Here is a 12,509-nt window from a genome sequence, read left to right on the forward strand (position 1 = left end):
GGCAGCGCAGAGCCCATCGGGATCCGTAGTCTGGTGTGCTGATGAGGGCTGAAAGTGGCCGCGGGGCTTGACGGGACTTGTAGTTAGAATCTGCCGTCGCCGGTTGCCGCCTACGTTGCTAGCCACATCGTCGCGGTTACTAAGGAGTGGGTGGGGAAGGCTGTGGCAAGCGCCACCGTGGAGCGACTCCGAGATTCCCGTGAGGCTTGCAGGCGTGCACTCCGCCTGACAGGGACATCGCCTCCGCGGGCTCTTCGGAGGCGGAAACGACGCCGAAGGCAGGTGTGGCTGGAAACTTAAGTTTGCTTGAATTATGAGTCTTTCCAGCCCCAGATGTTGTGTCCTAAGAAGGGAGGTAGAGCCTGCTCTTCACCCCTTTCTGTCCCTGAAGGTAGAATATTAGCTCGAGTATTCTCTCCGAAGTGACTATAATCTCAGCTGTTAGTAATGTTTCCAGTAGAACTATCATTTATTGAGTGCCTACTGTGTGCTAGGCAGTGCCCTACATGCACTTACATCCACCCATTCTGTGTCAGTCTCAGGATAAGGCTGTATAGACAAGAAAAGGAATTTATCAGAAGCCAGAGAGCATAGGTCTGAACACACTTAAAACAAACTTCTTAGTTTTTTTAAACTTAAAAGCATGTTTCCAGTTTGACAATGTGATTTTTATAAATATTGAGAGAAAAAAATATTGAGCACCAAAAAACCTTGACACTGAAACTAAGGCATATAAGGAAAATAGATCTGGTTGCTAATCTAGAGGCCTAGGATATCTCATAGTAATATCACTTTATGCCATATTACATTGCATTATTTGGTTTTTATACCTACATATTTTCCATATGCGTACAATGATCCGCCAGATACTGAATTTGCTAGACATTTTGTTTTGTTTTTCTGAGACAGGGTCTCACCGTCAGGTCTAGCTGTCCTGAAACTCACTGTGTAGACAGATTGGCTTCAAACTCCCAGAGATCCACCTACCTCTGCCTCCTTAGTGCTGGAACCAAAGGTGTATAATACCATGCCCAGCTTCTGAATTGCTTAGCATGTACTCAGTCCTGTTCTACACACTTAGAATATACCTCTGAATGAAAGAGACAAAACGTTCTTGGCAAGGCTATGTTCACATGCTCACTAAAGAATAGCAGATTAGATTTCATCCTCTAATAAGCAATTCCTGGCCACTCCAGTTGTAAGGGCCCAAAAATCACTGAAGGAAGACCCCAGGCTCAGAGAGTACGCAAAAACAAAGAGCATTTATTCTGCAGAAACACCAGCATGCAGGGGCCAACCATTCTTTGAAATGGTGACCCCAGATAAACGCATGCAGGCCTTCTTATAGAGAACTGAGGGAACTCTCTAGAAGGATTAGGTAATCTAAAATTTCATTGGTAGGTGCTGGGGGGTCATAGGTGATCAGAAGTCTACATTCCCATGTCATGAGCATTCAATCATGTGATGAAATAGGGTTGTCCAGTGCAAATGGCCCATTCTGAGATCAGATATTTTCCCATTTTTGTGGTTATCTCCAGGCTGTTCTTTGGGAGAGGGTTTTCTGAACTTGTTCTGGATTTATGGTCTGTTCCTAGAGCTGGTGCCTTATGACCTACTTTCTGGGACGTATGGTCTATTCCTGAAGCTGGTGTCTTACGGCTTTTTTGAAATCAAGCCTGGTCCTCAAAATGGAGACAAATGGGTGGGAAGTCTTTAAATGGGGACACATGGGGTTTCTATTGTCCTTTCACAGTTGAGTGTCTCATAACTTTTGGTTGTTACCACTCACCTCTTATCACTTCTCCGTTTCTTAGCACCCAGTTCTACTGGTACCCGCTCTGTGAACCTCCCTTGGTCCTTGCTTCTGCCTTCCTTGCAGACAAAATAAAGTGCACCTGCAGCATTTTGCTTATGCATCTGTTTAGTTGAGGCAGCATTTATTACGTGTCATCCTTCTGTAGGCCATGTCCTGTTTGAGATGCTGGAGATGAAGAGGTTACTAGAACCTAGGCTTGCCCTTGGAAGGCCTCAGCCCGAGGTGGGTGTAGTGGGGAACAGTCAGAAAAGCAGATCACTCTGATACACTGTCATCGAGTACCTCCATTAAGAAATAGGCCTGAAGGCTGGAGAGATGGCTCAGCAGTTAAGAAGGAGCACTTGGTATTTCTGCACAGGATTCCAGTTCAGTTCCTAGCATGCATGTGAAGGCTCACAACCATCTATAATTCCAGTTCCAAGTGATCCAGTGCCCTCTGTTATCGCCTGTGGGCATTGGGTGCACATGCACACATGTAGGCAAAACACATAAAATAAAATTAAAAAAAAAATGAAGAAGCTATCAAAAAGTGAAGTGGGCCTGAGATGGTAGCAGAGGGTCAATCTGGGAACAGGGAGGTACAGGAAAAGAAACTGCCTGAATCAAGATAAAGGCACAGGAAGGGAGTGTGCTGACGGTTGCAAATCAGGAGCATCAGTGCCTGGGTGGGGGTCCCAGGTGGGGGTGATGCAGGCACACAGTTGTAGGAAAGAGACAAATAGACAAAAGATGCTGTGTGTTGGAGCCAGGAGGTACCAAAGTCAGCTTGACGTCAGCTTTCAAGTTTGAGAAAGGGCGCAGAGATAGCTGAAGTTAACCCTTGAATCTGGACCTTGAACTTGCGTTTTCTACCATAATGATAAGTTCATTCTCCTGCTGGGGCGACATTCTAGACAAATGTAACCAGGAGCTATGTCCCCTTCTGGGCCCTTTAGTTTTGTACCCATACCTTCCCACCTGTTAGTACTCCTCATGTTGAGTTGGGATTCCTGTAATTCTTTACCTCCTGGGTCATGCCTGAGATGGATTTATCCTTTGTGTTAAATGTATAGAGTTTATTTTTCCCAGACTGGGTCTTCCCTTTCAGCTTTGTCTTTTCTGCTTCGGCTCTGCAGAGATGTATTTCACTGAAATGACATTCTAGATGGCCCCTTCCTTTACCATTGGCCCTTTCTGTAGCCCGCGTAAACAATGCAGCTGCACTCTACTGTGCAACAGTGTAGCTCTTGTAAAGTTATGCCCATGTCTGTTTCTGTATCTTTTGGGTGTGCACAGGTGTGATATTCAGGATCAAGACCAGGGCCTTGAGCATACTGACTGCATTCCCTGCTCCCTGTCTCTTCATAGCTACCCCATCTTTTTCATGGAATTGCTTTCATTCTCTTATCCCCACTACACATGCCCTGACCCTTCTTCATACAAGACACAGTTTGGAGCAGAAGGCTCCAATGATCCAAAATGTCAGATACACTTGCTAAGGTTCAAGAGTGCTTAACAACGGGCTAAAAGGAATTACATGGTCTCTTTTACAGGTAAAGAGACAGGTAAAGAAACAAAAGCAAAAGGAAGGCAAAGAATCATTCCCGAGGTCAAAGATCAAGTAAGTACCAAATAGGCTTGTACCTACGCCCTGGTAACCTGGTGAATTGCGGGAGCCTTCCTAGCGGCTGCCATCGCTAGCATTTTCCTGACAGTGATTTATGCAGGTGCTCCCTGGCTAGCTGTCTGTCACCTGGCTAGTTGATAGATTGGTTGATCTCCAGAGAGGTATCCTGAAAAACAAATCAACTGGTTTGTACCTGGTCACCTGCTCTTTTTTTTTTTTTTTTAGAGAATTCTAGGCTCTGTGTCAGGTGTCAGGGTGTTCTAGTCTGGTTCTCTGTTGCTGTGATAAAAACACTGGCAAAAAAAAAAAAAAAGCAACTTAGGGAGAAGGGGGTTACGTGTTTTACAGATCCTAATCACAGTTGTCAACCAGGGAAGCCACGGCAAGAACTAAACAGGGCAGGAACTGAAGCAGAGACCACAGAGGAATGCCTACTTACTTAGCTTGCTTTCTCCCACCACCCAGGATGCCTTCCAACTGAGACCTGGGCCCTCCCCACATCAGTCATTAATCAAAAACAATGTGGCACAGGCTTGTCCGTGTAGGCCAGCCTCATAGAGGCATTTTCTCAGGTGATGTTCATACTTCCGCGATGGCACTAATTCTAGTTAGGGTCTGTTGACAAAAGCAAACTAATCAGGACGTGAGTTGATATGGATGAGGTAATCATAGCACATCAGAATGCGCACAGGCTCCTCACTAAACCAGAGAGCCCAGCCTCTACTTCCTCATCCAACAGCAGATTCTATAGGAATCTGTCACGTGCTGGATATTGTGTTAGGATAAACAAACAATTAACTATGTAACACTGCTCTTTCCCTCAGGGAAATTAGAGAGATGAGATTTACCTGCATCCTTTTGGTCCCAGGAGTACCATGGCGTCCTTCATCAGACTCTCCTGTCTCTTAGGTGCTTCTGATGCGCTAGATTCCACGGGGAGATTAGAGGCAATAGACTGAGCTGTTCAAACCCAGAGGTCCCAGTCCCCTGGGGGTAGGTTTGCAGGGTTATCTTGTGAAGTCGGAAGTGCTTGAGTCATAAAGGAGAAAATTACAAAGTGGATGAATTAGCTCAGAGTCTAGCAAAGGCACAATCGTCCCCCCCCCCTCCCCCAGAGAGATCAGTAAAGTCTCTCAGAGGGGCGGCATATGCTGGGGTGGGGAAAGATGGCTTTCCTCCACGGACCTTATCCATGGCTTCATGTCATCCTCACCACGGCTTTGTAGCAGAAACTAGAGCCGAACTTGAGTTCCTTGTTCAGGAACTGCCCACTTCCTTCTGCCTCACCTCAGGTTTGTCACTCCAAGGAAACCTTTTCCCAGGACACCTTGCTCCCTGCTTCCTCACTGCCCCTGTCATTTATGGATTCTTCCTATATACTCTTAAGACTGAAGTCTCACAGCCTTCACTTAACTCCCTTCCCTCAGCCAGGGGGCCTCAGAGGGTCTCACATTATCTGAAGCTGCCCCAAAGCAGGTTTTTTGATAACTAAAGTCTGTCAAGGAAAAAAATCTCTAAGTTTCACAATTTAAGAGACTTAGATCTCTGAGAGACAGGCCCCGCAACTGAATTTTAATGGGTGAGATCAACCAAGGTGGACAGAGTGAGAAGGGATATGCTTTGCAAAAACAACACTAAGCACTAAGCACAATGGACAAAGCTGGGAACACTGTTCACCACATACCCTCCAGGCTAAATGGACAGGAGTGGCCAGGCTGGCAAGGTAGGGTGGAGATGCCAAGGACCTTGGAGAACAGGTTTCAAGAGCAAGATGGGGAACCTTGGGTTCAGAGCACCTGCCCATTGTGTCTGAGGCCCTGGGTTCCATCTCCAGCAAAGCAAAAGCAAAATGTTTGTTTAGCTAAACAAACAAAAATGACTAGGGCCTATGGCTTTCCCGTGAGAATCCAGTCAGAAGAGTACGGTGGCAGTCTAGGTACGGTACAGTCTGAGGGTGAACCAAGGCGGTGGAGAAGGGTAGACTGCTAGACCAATGTGAGTGGAAATTTTGCCACAGCAAATGACCAATAGAAGCAGAGGATAAAAAGCAAGGCCCCGGCCCCAGAACAGGGTCAGGCCACATTGGGCAGTCCCCTGCTGTGCATTTCCAGGCAACAGCAAATGCTTGTTGTTGGATTTGTAAAGCTAAGTAATAGTAGTATTCTGGTGGGGTTTGTTTGTTTGCTTGTTTGTTTGCTTGTTTGTTTTTGAATAGAATTTCTTACTTTGACCCGGGAAAGTCAAAGGATTTTCATCATAGAAAATCAACAGGCGCCTCAGCGTTGACTATCTTCCCAGATATGTTTGCTTTGGCCTGCACATTGTTTCAAAATGATAGATGAGTTGCTCATGCTTAAATAATCGGGTTCCATACCCTCCCCCTCCAAAAACAAAACAAAAAAAAACCCAAAAAACCAAACAACCAGACTTCTCTTGGGGAAAAAAGGAGGGGCTGGGGGGTGGGGATGTGGCAATGTTGACTCAGATTTCTGCTTGGCAGCAACTGGGAAGGACTGAATAGGAGCTGCTCCTGCAGGCATGCACACACACACACACACATGCACACACACACACTCGCACACACATGCACACACATACACACACACATACACACACACACACCCTCTGCTTCCCTCCTGTTGCTGGCATCCAGATTTCTTTACTCTCTCCCACAGCTTACCCAACTCCTACAAAAGCCTGTATTTGCCACACTTAGCTACTTACGTAAATTTTTACAAGGTCTGACAGCAGACAAACAAGGACTAATAAATACATACAGATGATAGATAAATCCCAGGGGTTTCTTGTTAGGCTTGGTTTGGGTTTTTGTGTTTGGTTGGTTGGTTGGTTTGGGTTTTGTTGTTGTTGTTGTTGTTGTTCTATTGTTGTGGTGGTAGTGCTGGTGCTGGGATTAAGCTCAAGCTCTTGCACACACCAGGCAAGGCCTCTACTGCCCTCAGCTCTTAGTCATCGTTCCTGAACTCGGCAAGCTCTTTAACTTCCTGTTTCCTGAGTGACAAGTGATACATTCTACTGTGATTAGGGGGAGCAACTCCTCTGAGGAATTATTCTGAGGACAGTAACATGACTTTTCAAAATAAAAGCCCAACTCAAACCCTGGAGGCAGAACCTCTTCCCAATTTCTGTCTGTATACATGCACGTACACACATTTCTTTCTGCATACATGTATGTACATACGTGTACAACCAGCAGGAAGTGAAAGGTTATTTCCTTTGTATTATTTTTATTTCTCAGGTGGTAGAGAAATGGGCCAGTCAGGATATGCAAAATGTCTTCCCTATTGTAGCCATTCCTCCTTCTCCTCAGTGGAGGAGTCCCTCCCCTAGGCTCCAACTACCCTTCTTCCGGATTGCTTCCAGATGGGGTTAAGGCCGCCCATCTTTCTCATTCTCTCCTCGTCAGATCTGCTCCCTCCTCTTGGTGACAGGTATATAGGCGAGCCTCTCTCATCCCGTTATCCGTGGTCATCCCAGAAGACTCTCCCTGTGTGCTAGTCAGGTGCTGTTTGCTCTCCCAAACCCACTCCCAAGCATCTCTCATTAGATCATCACAGCAGTTCCACAGAAGACGTCCACTTACTCTCTGCATTTCATAAAGGGAGAAACTGAGGCAGTGTGGTACAGTGTTAAGTAATTTAAGTGTCCAAGGCCACCCAGTAAGTATCTTGCCAGCATTTGACCTGTGCTCTGCATGTAGTGCCTGCCCTCCAAGGCTGGGACCAGTGTGAAAGCATTGGCTGCCTTGGCTCCCTGTGTGAGCCAGGGAGCGCATCCCCAGATACTCCCCACACCCCACATCCCCAAACCCTACCCTGTCACCTGCTTCCTCTTCACTATGCCTTCCTGCTTGCCTCTGCCTTCCCTTTCCCAGCACAGGTCTTTGGAAACTTTGCTTGTGGTTACCTTGCTCGAATTACTCTGCCTCCCTCCCTCTCCCCACTCCTTGTGTGTGTGTGTGGGGGTGTGCTTTCTCTTTCTCCTGGTTTAGTTCCTGTGTTACATGGGCCCTCATACCTCGAACTGGCCTGGTACAGCACACTCCCTACTTGCAGTACCCATTGCCAGCCTCATTCATTGGCACCAATTTTGTCAGGCCTCCTTTCTCAAGCATAGCTCTTGTGCAAAGCTCAGAAGTTGACTATATCTTCCAGTCACCTACAGTTTGAAACCACAGCCAATTCCCCGAACCCCACTCTTCATAGCAAGTGCCCTTCAGGGGCAGGCACTATCTTTCCTGTTCTGCCTCGCTGGAAGAGTCCTTGACACACACCCTTCCCCTTCCTGAGACTGACAGCTTCTTCTTGAGTACTGCAATGCCCTCAGTTCTATGGTTCTTCCTTTTTGGACCATTTATTCTTCTCTCCATCAGTAAATTGAGTTTACCCCTCAAACTGGATTTATCCAGTCTCAACTTGGTTTGTGCATCACTTTTCCTAAAAAGTAAGCCCCATTTCTCTGAACTGTGTTAAGACAAAGACAAAGACAATTCGGCCCTTCACATGTGATCTGCTCACTCCTCTGTGAAGGTAGGATTGTCACTCCCCACTTTACTTCGAGTTCCTCAGTGGAAGAGAGGAACTTGCTTATCACACAGCAAGGCAAGGATTCAAGCCAGGTCTGTCCAAGCCTAATCTAGTATTCTGCTGAATGAAGACTAGTTTGAATTGGAAAGCTCAGGTCCCACCTCCCTGATCTGTTCTCAGCAGCCCCATTTCTGAAGCAGAGCCTCTTGGTCCTTAGATGTAGGATGCTTAGGACACAGTGGTCTTGTTAGGCTCGTGAATGTTAGGCACTGGGTGAAGGGGTCCCCTGCCCTTTTGACTCTTCTGACTCCCCGCTGCCCTGCCTGTGTCCTTCAGGGAGATGGTGTCTTCAGGAATGTACAAAATGGACAATGGCAAGCCTTGCCTCAACAACTGCTTTCCAGCCAAAAGTCTCCTTCGGTTGCCGGAAGAAGGTGAGGTGACTTCTCCGTTGCTGCCTCTTCTCTATGCCCATCTTCCTGCCTGGCGCCATTTTTGCTTAATTTCTCCTTGCCACTCAGGCCACCCCTCCCATTCCTCTTTTTGTAGCGCCCTCAGTCGGCCTTCTGTAGTGTGTGTTTAACCACAGTGGCTTCTGCTCAGCGGCCTCTCGTTGCTGACACTGTGGAGGCCCTACATGTCAATGGCAGCCTAACCCACCCTTACTCTCTGCCATGACCCTCTCCTTTATTTACGCCTCCTTCCCAGGATGCTCTTCTCACAAAGCTTTTGGCTATGTCCTGAATGTTCTGGTTAGCTGGAGTCTTCCGAAGCCCTTCCCTTCTCCTATGGTTTTCAAAGACCATCTTATGACCTCTGAGTCTGCTGTGCACCTTTCTTCCCATTTCTCTTATTAGATGAGTAATCAGGCTCTGTTCCACTCCCAAATGAAGTTGCTAATGTGTCTGTAGTTTTTCAAATATCCATCTAGTTAAACTCCCCCTGCCTGGGGCAAGGATGTTTAGAGTGAGCACAGCCTTAGAGGTGGAACACTGTCTAGAAGTCAGGTAGCTCTATTGCTTCAGATGAGTAGGTCAAGAGAAAAGCCCACCTTCTTTAACCCCTGGTTTCGTGACTTGTTACCTAGCTACTCTACTGTTAAGTATTTCCTTATCTTCCATAGAGAGATGGACTAGTCAATGGCTAAAACATGAGTAATGTAAACCATATATTCATATAAACCATATATGTGTGTATACATATATATATACTGCATAATTCCATACATATGGATCTGATAAGGTTTAATTCATAAACTAGAAATAGTATGAGATTAACTTACAGAGCTAAAACTGTTCTAGTTAGCTGATAGTAGATAGAATAATTATATCAGTATGCTATAATCAATTAAGTTATGTAACTGTGGGCTTTTCCACCTGCACATAAGTTCCCCAAAATAATGACTCTGAGACTTAATATATATGAATAAATGCTCAGGCCACAGGCTTGGGCTCCTTTCCCCTATCTCATAACTCATTTATCCCATTTAAACTAGTCTTAGCCATGCCACATGACTAGTTACCTCTCCTTCAGGATCATGCATCTGGCTTCCTTAGAGTTGAGGGTGGGGGTGTTGTAGCTTGTCAAAGGACCCCCACTCACAAAGACCACAGAGACTGCATGAGGATTTTATTTATCCAACATGTTGGGGAACCCCTTCTCAGCACCAGGCCAGAGGAGAGACCCAGAACAAAGAAGGAACACACTTTTTATACCTTTGTAAGGGCTGGATATAGGCACCAGGGTAGTTTGGCTTATTTTAATTGGTGTAGCCAATAATCTTTTTAGACATTGGTTGGCTTGTATAGGGTGACTCTCATTTTAGCTGTCCTTGTGGTTTTTAGTGTGAGGTGGGGCAGGGGAATTGTTAATCTTGGTTTTGACTGTTAAAACTATGTTTCTATATTGCTCAGTGAGCCAGCTTTTTTAAAAATCTGGCTCTGTACTTGGCCTGCTAGTACAGTGTGGAAAGTCTTTTCTGAAGGGGGAAGGTACTAGGTAGCCTTGAATTTATTTTGGATACTCCAGGGACAATCTTTCTGCACCTCATTCAATCCCAGAATATCTTTGTTTTTGCTGGATGTCCCATCTTCTAATCCTGCCTCAGATCATTGGCCAATCAGCCCTTTGACAGTGAATGCTTTTACACAGTGCACAAGAGATTATCTCTACAAAGTTGTTTTAAATTCTTCTTTCTTTCTGGGATTTCCCACTTAATAATTTTAGGCCATAGTTGAGTCCTAGCAACTGAAAACAGAGAAAAACCTTGGAAAGGGGGACCTTAGAATATGTAGGATATGGATTGACTCTTCTCTAGCCTATTCTCCAATTTGTTGAGGGGTTTGGTAACTAGGGATCAACCACAGGGCCTCACATGTGGCAGGCCAGGGTTCTACTACTGAGCTACATCCCAACCCTGTTCTCCCTGCTTCTCCTCTTAGGCATCGCTCCTGGCCACCTACTTGTTTGAATCCTGTGAGGAAACAATCAATGTGGATTCATGTTTTTTTTCTCTCCCTCCCTCCCTCCCTCCCTCCCTCCCTCAAACTCTCTCTACACACAGAAGAAAGAGACAGAGACAGACAGACAGAGAGACAGAGAGGGGAGTGAGGTGTTTATCTGCATGTGTTGGTATGCATACTGACTGAGAGCAAGGAGGTGTGGACTTAGTGAAGAATATACTCGATGCCTGGATCTTGGTTTCTAAATACAATTCTCCAATGAAAGGAATAAGAGCTCCCAAGAAAAATAGATCTTCACAGGTCTGAGGCAAGGAGAAAAGACTTCAGGTTGGGCTTTAAACATCTTGTGGTACCAGAAAGTGAAGAAGTGCTCACAAAAGCATTGAGGGCAGGTTGAAAGGACACGGGAGTCAGACAACAGAGCCAAATCTGGGAAATAAATAGCCTAGATAGGGAAATGAATAATGGTAGGATAAATATTCATGAGCCCATAATGATATAAATAAACATTTAAGTCAATAAATAAGTGGGAGAGAAGAAACATCTTTTCCTTGTGGTGAAACTCTCATTAATGAATACAGAAGGCATGAGGGAAATATAAAATCACTATTCAAATATCACAGTAATATTTTTTTACAGGTAAAACTCACTTTGGGGTAATATGTCAGTCAGGATTCTTTAAAGCAGTAAGGCTAGTAGAAGATGGGTAGATGGATGAATGGATAGTTAGATGATAGATAGATAGATAGATAGATAGATAGATAGATAGATAGATAGAACAAGTGGGTAGATAGAATAGGAATTGACTTATGTGATTATAGAGGCTTAGGAGACCCCTATGGAGAGCTAATCTGAGGTAGATATTAGTTTGTGTATTTTGTTTCCTGATGGTAAGAATGATGAAGCCCCATGCTTCTCATAATTTGGGTAAGTTCTACCACTGAGCTACAAGCTGCCCAATGTGGGTTTTTTTTTTAATTGAATATCTCTAGGTATCCCTGACTATTCTAGAACTTATGTAGACAGGCTGACCTTGAACTCACAGGTATTCACTGACTGTAGAGTGCTGGGATTAAATATGTATATCCCATGCATCCCCTCCCCCACTGTAGTCTTGAAGCAGGGCAAAGGGAGGACATATTAGTCAGGAAACTGGCAGATTTCTAAGAAGGGCTGACATCAGTCGCTGATGTTGCATCAGTGCAAATTGCTCCAGTACAGTAACTTCGTGGCTGTTATAAAGGCAAGAACAGAACATCAGGGGACCCAGGTGAAGGCTGTGTGTGGCAATCTGACTGTTTTTGCAACTTTTCTGAAAGTGTAAAGTTATCTCAAAATGAAAAATTATAAAGTAAAGCAAAACAAAAGAATCCTTCCTCAATCCTCCTTTCTGCTAAAAGCTATACCATTCTTGAGCTTCGTCAGGCTCCAGCACTTCCTATGGCTGCCTCTCCTGACCTTTCTAGCTTCTTCTCACTGATCTCCTGGCACATCTGGACCTTTCCTCTTGGGCGCTTTGCATTTTCTCATCAACTCAGACTTACCTTAGGAGTCAGGGATATGCTGAGTGTCAGGGAGTACCACCACGCCCAGGTGGGCAGCCTTTGCTGGTGGGGTTCCAGACTGCCTAGCCCAGAGCAGGAGGGGAAATGCCTCACGAGACCAGAGCAGGCAGGACTGGCAACAGTGGCTGAGTGTGGAGCCAAGCCCTGGATCCTGGGTCCCACAGCTATTCTGTTGTGTGTTATCCTGGCCCTCATATATCTGGGTATTTGTTGTTCTTCCCTATGCCTAGACTGCCTTAGTTTCAATCCTCATCCATCTACTAAGCTGGAATTCCTTCAGCCTAGTAGAGCTATCTCATGCTGGTAGGTTCTCTGGACTTCCACACTACCTCAGATATTATTGAACTGTTGGGGTCAGGGCTTCTGTCATGTTCATTGCCATGACCCCAGCTCTCAGCACAAAGTAGATGTCCTCAAACATCTAGGCAGGTGATGATGTGGGCTCACTACATCATTCGTTTAGCAGCGGTCACAGTGGCAAGTTCTGTGCAGGCTGTGTGGACTCGAAGATGAGTT

General features: G+C 45.6%; 1 protein-coding gene across 2 annotated transcripts in view; it reads left to right on the forward strand.

The window, feature by feature from the left end:
• The first annotated feature begins 56 nt into the window (after positions 1–56).
• The window catches only part of Xrra1 (X-ray radiation resistance associated 1), a 62,231-nt gene continuing 49,778 nt past the window's right edge, over positions 57–12,509 (forward strand). Inside the window, exons 1-3 of one of the 2 annotated variants that reach the window (XM_021167598.1) lie at positions 57–282; positions 3,349–3,416; positions 8,303–8,400. In XM_021167598.1, the coding sequence (XP_021023257.1) occupies positions 8,307–8,400 (94 nt within the window). In that variant the 5' untranslated portion in view covers positions 57–282; positions 3,349–3,416; positions 8,303–8,306. Of the gene's footprint in view, positions 283–3,348; positions 3,417–4,671; positions 4,715–8,302; positions 8,401–12,509 lie in introns of those variants that run through there. The other variant, XM_021167599.2, reaches the window with a different exon arrangement.

This window comes from Mus caroli, chromosome 7 (genome assembly GCF_900094665.2).
Source record: "Mus caroli chromosome 7, CAROLI_EIJ_v1.1, whole genome shotgun sequence".
NCBI classification, from domain to species: domain Eukaryota; kingdom Metazoa; phylum Chordata; class Mammalia; order Rodentia; family Muridae; genus Mus; species Mus caroli.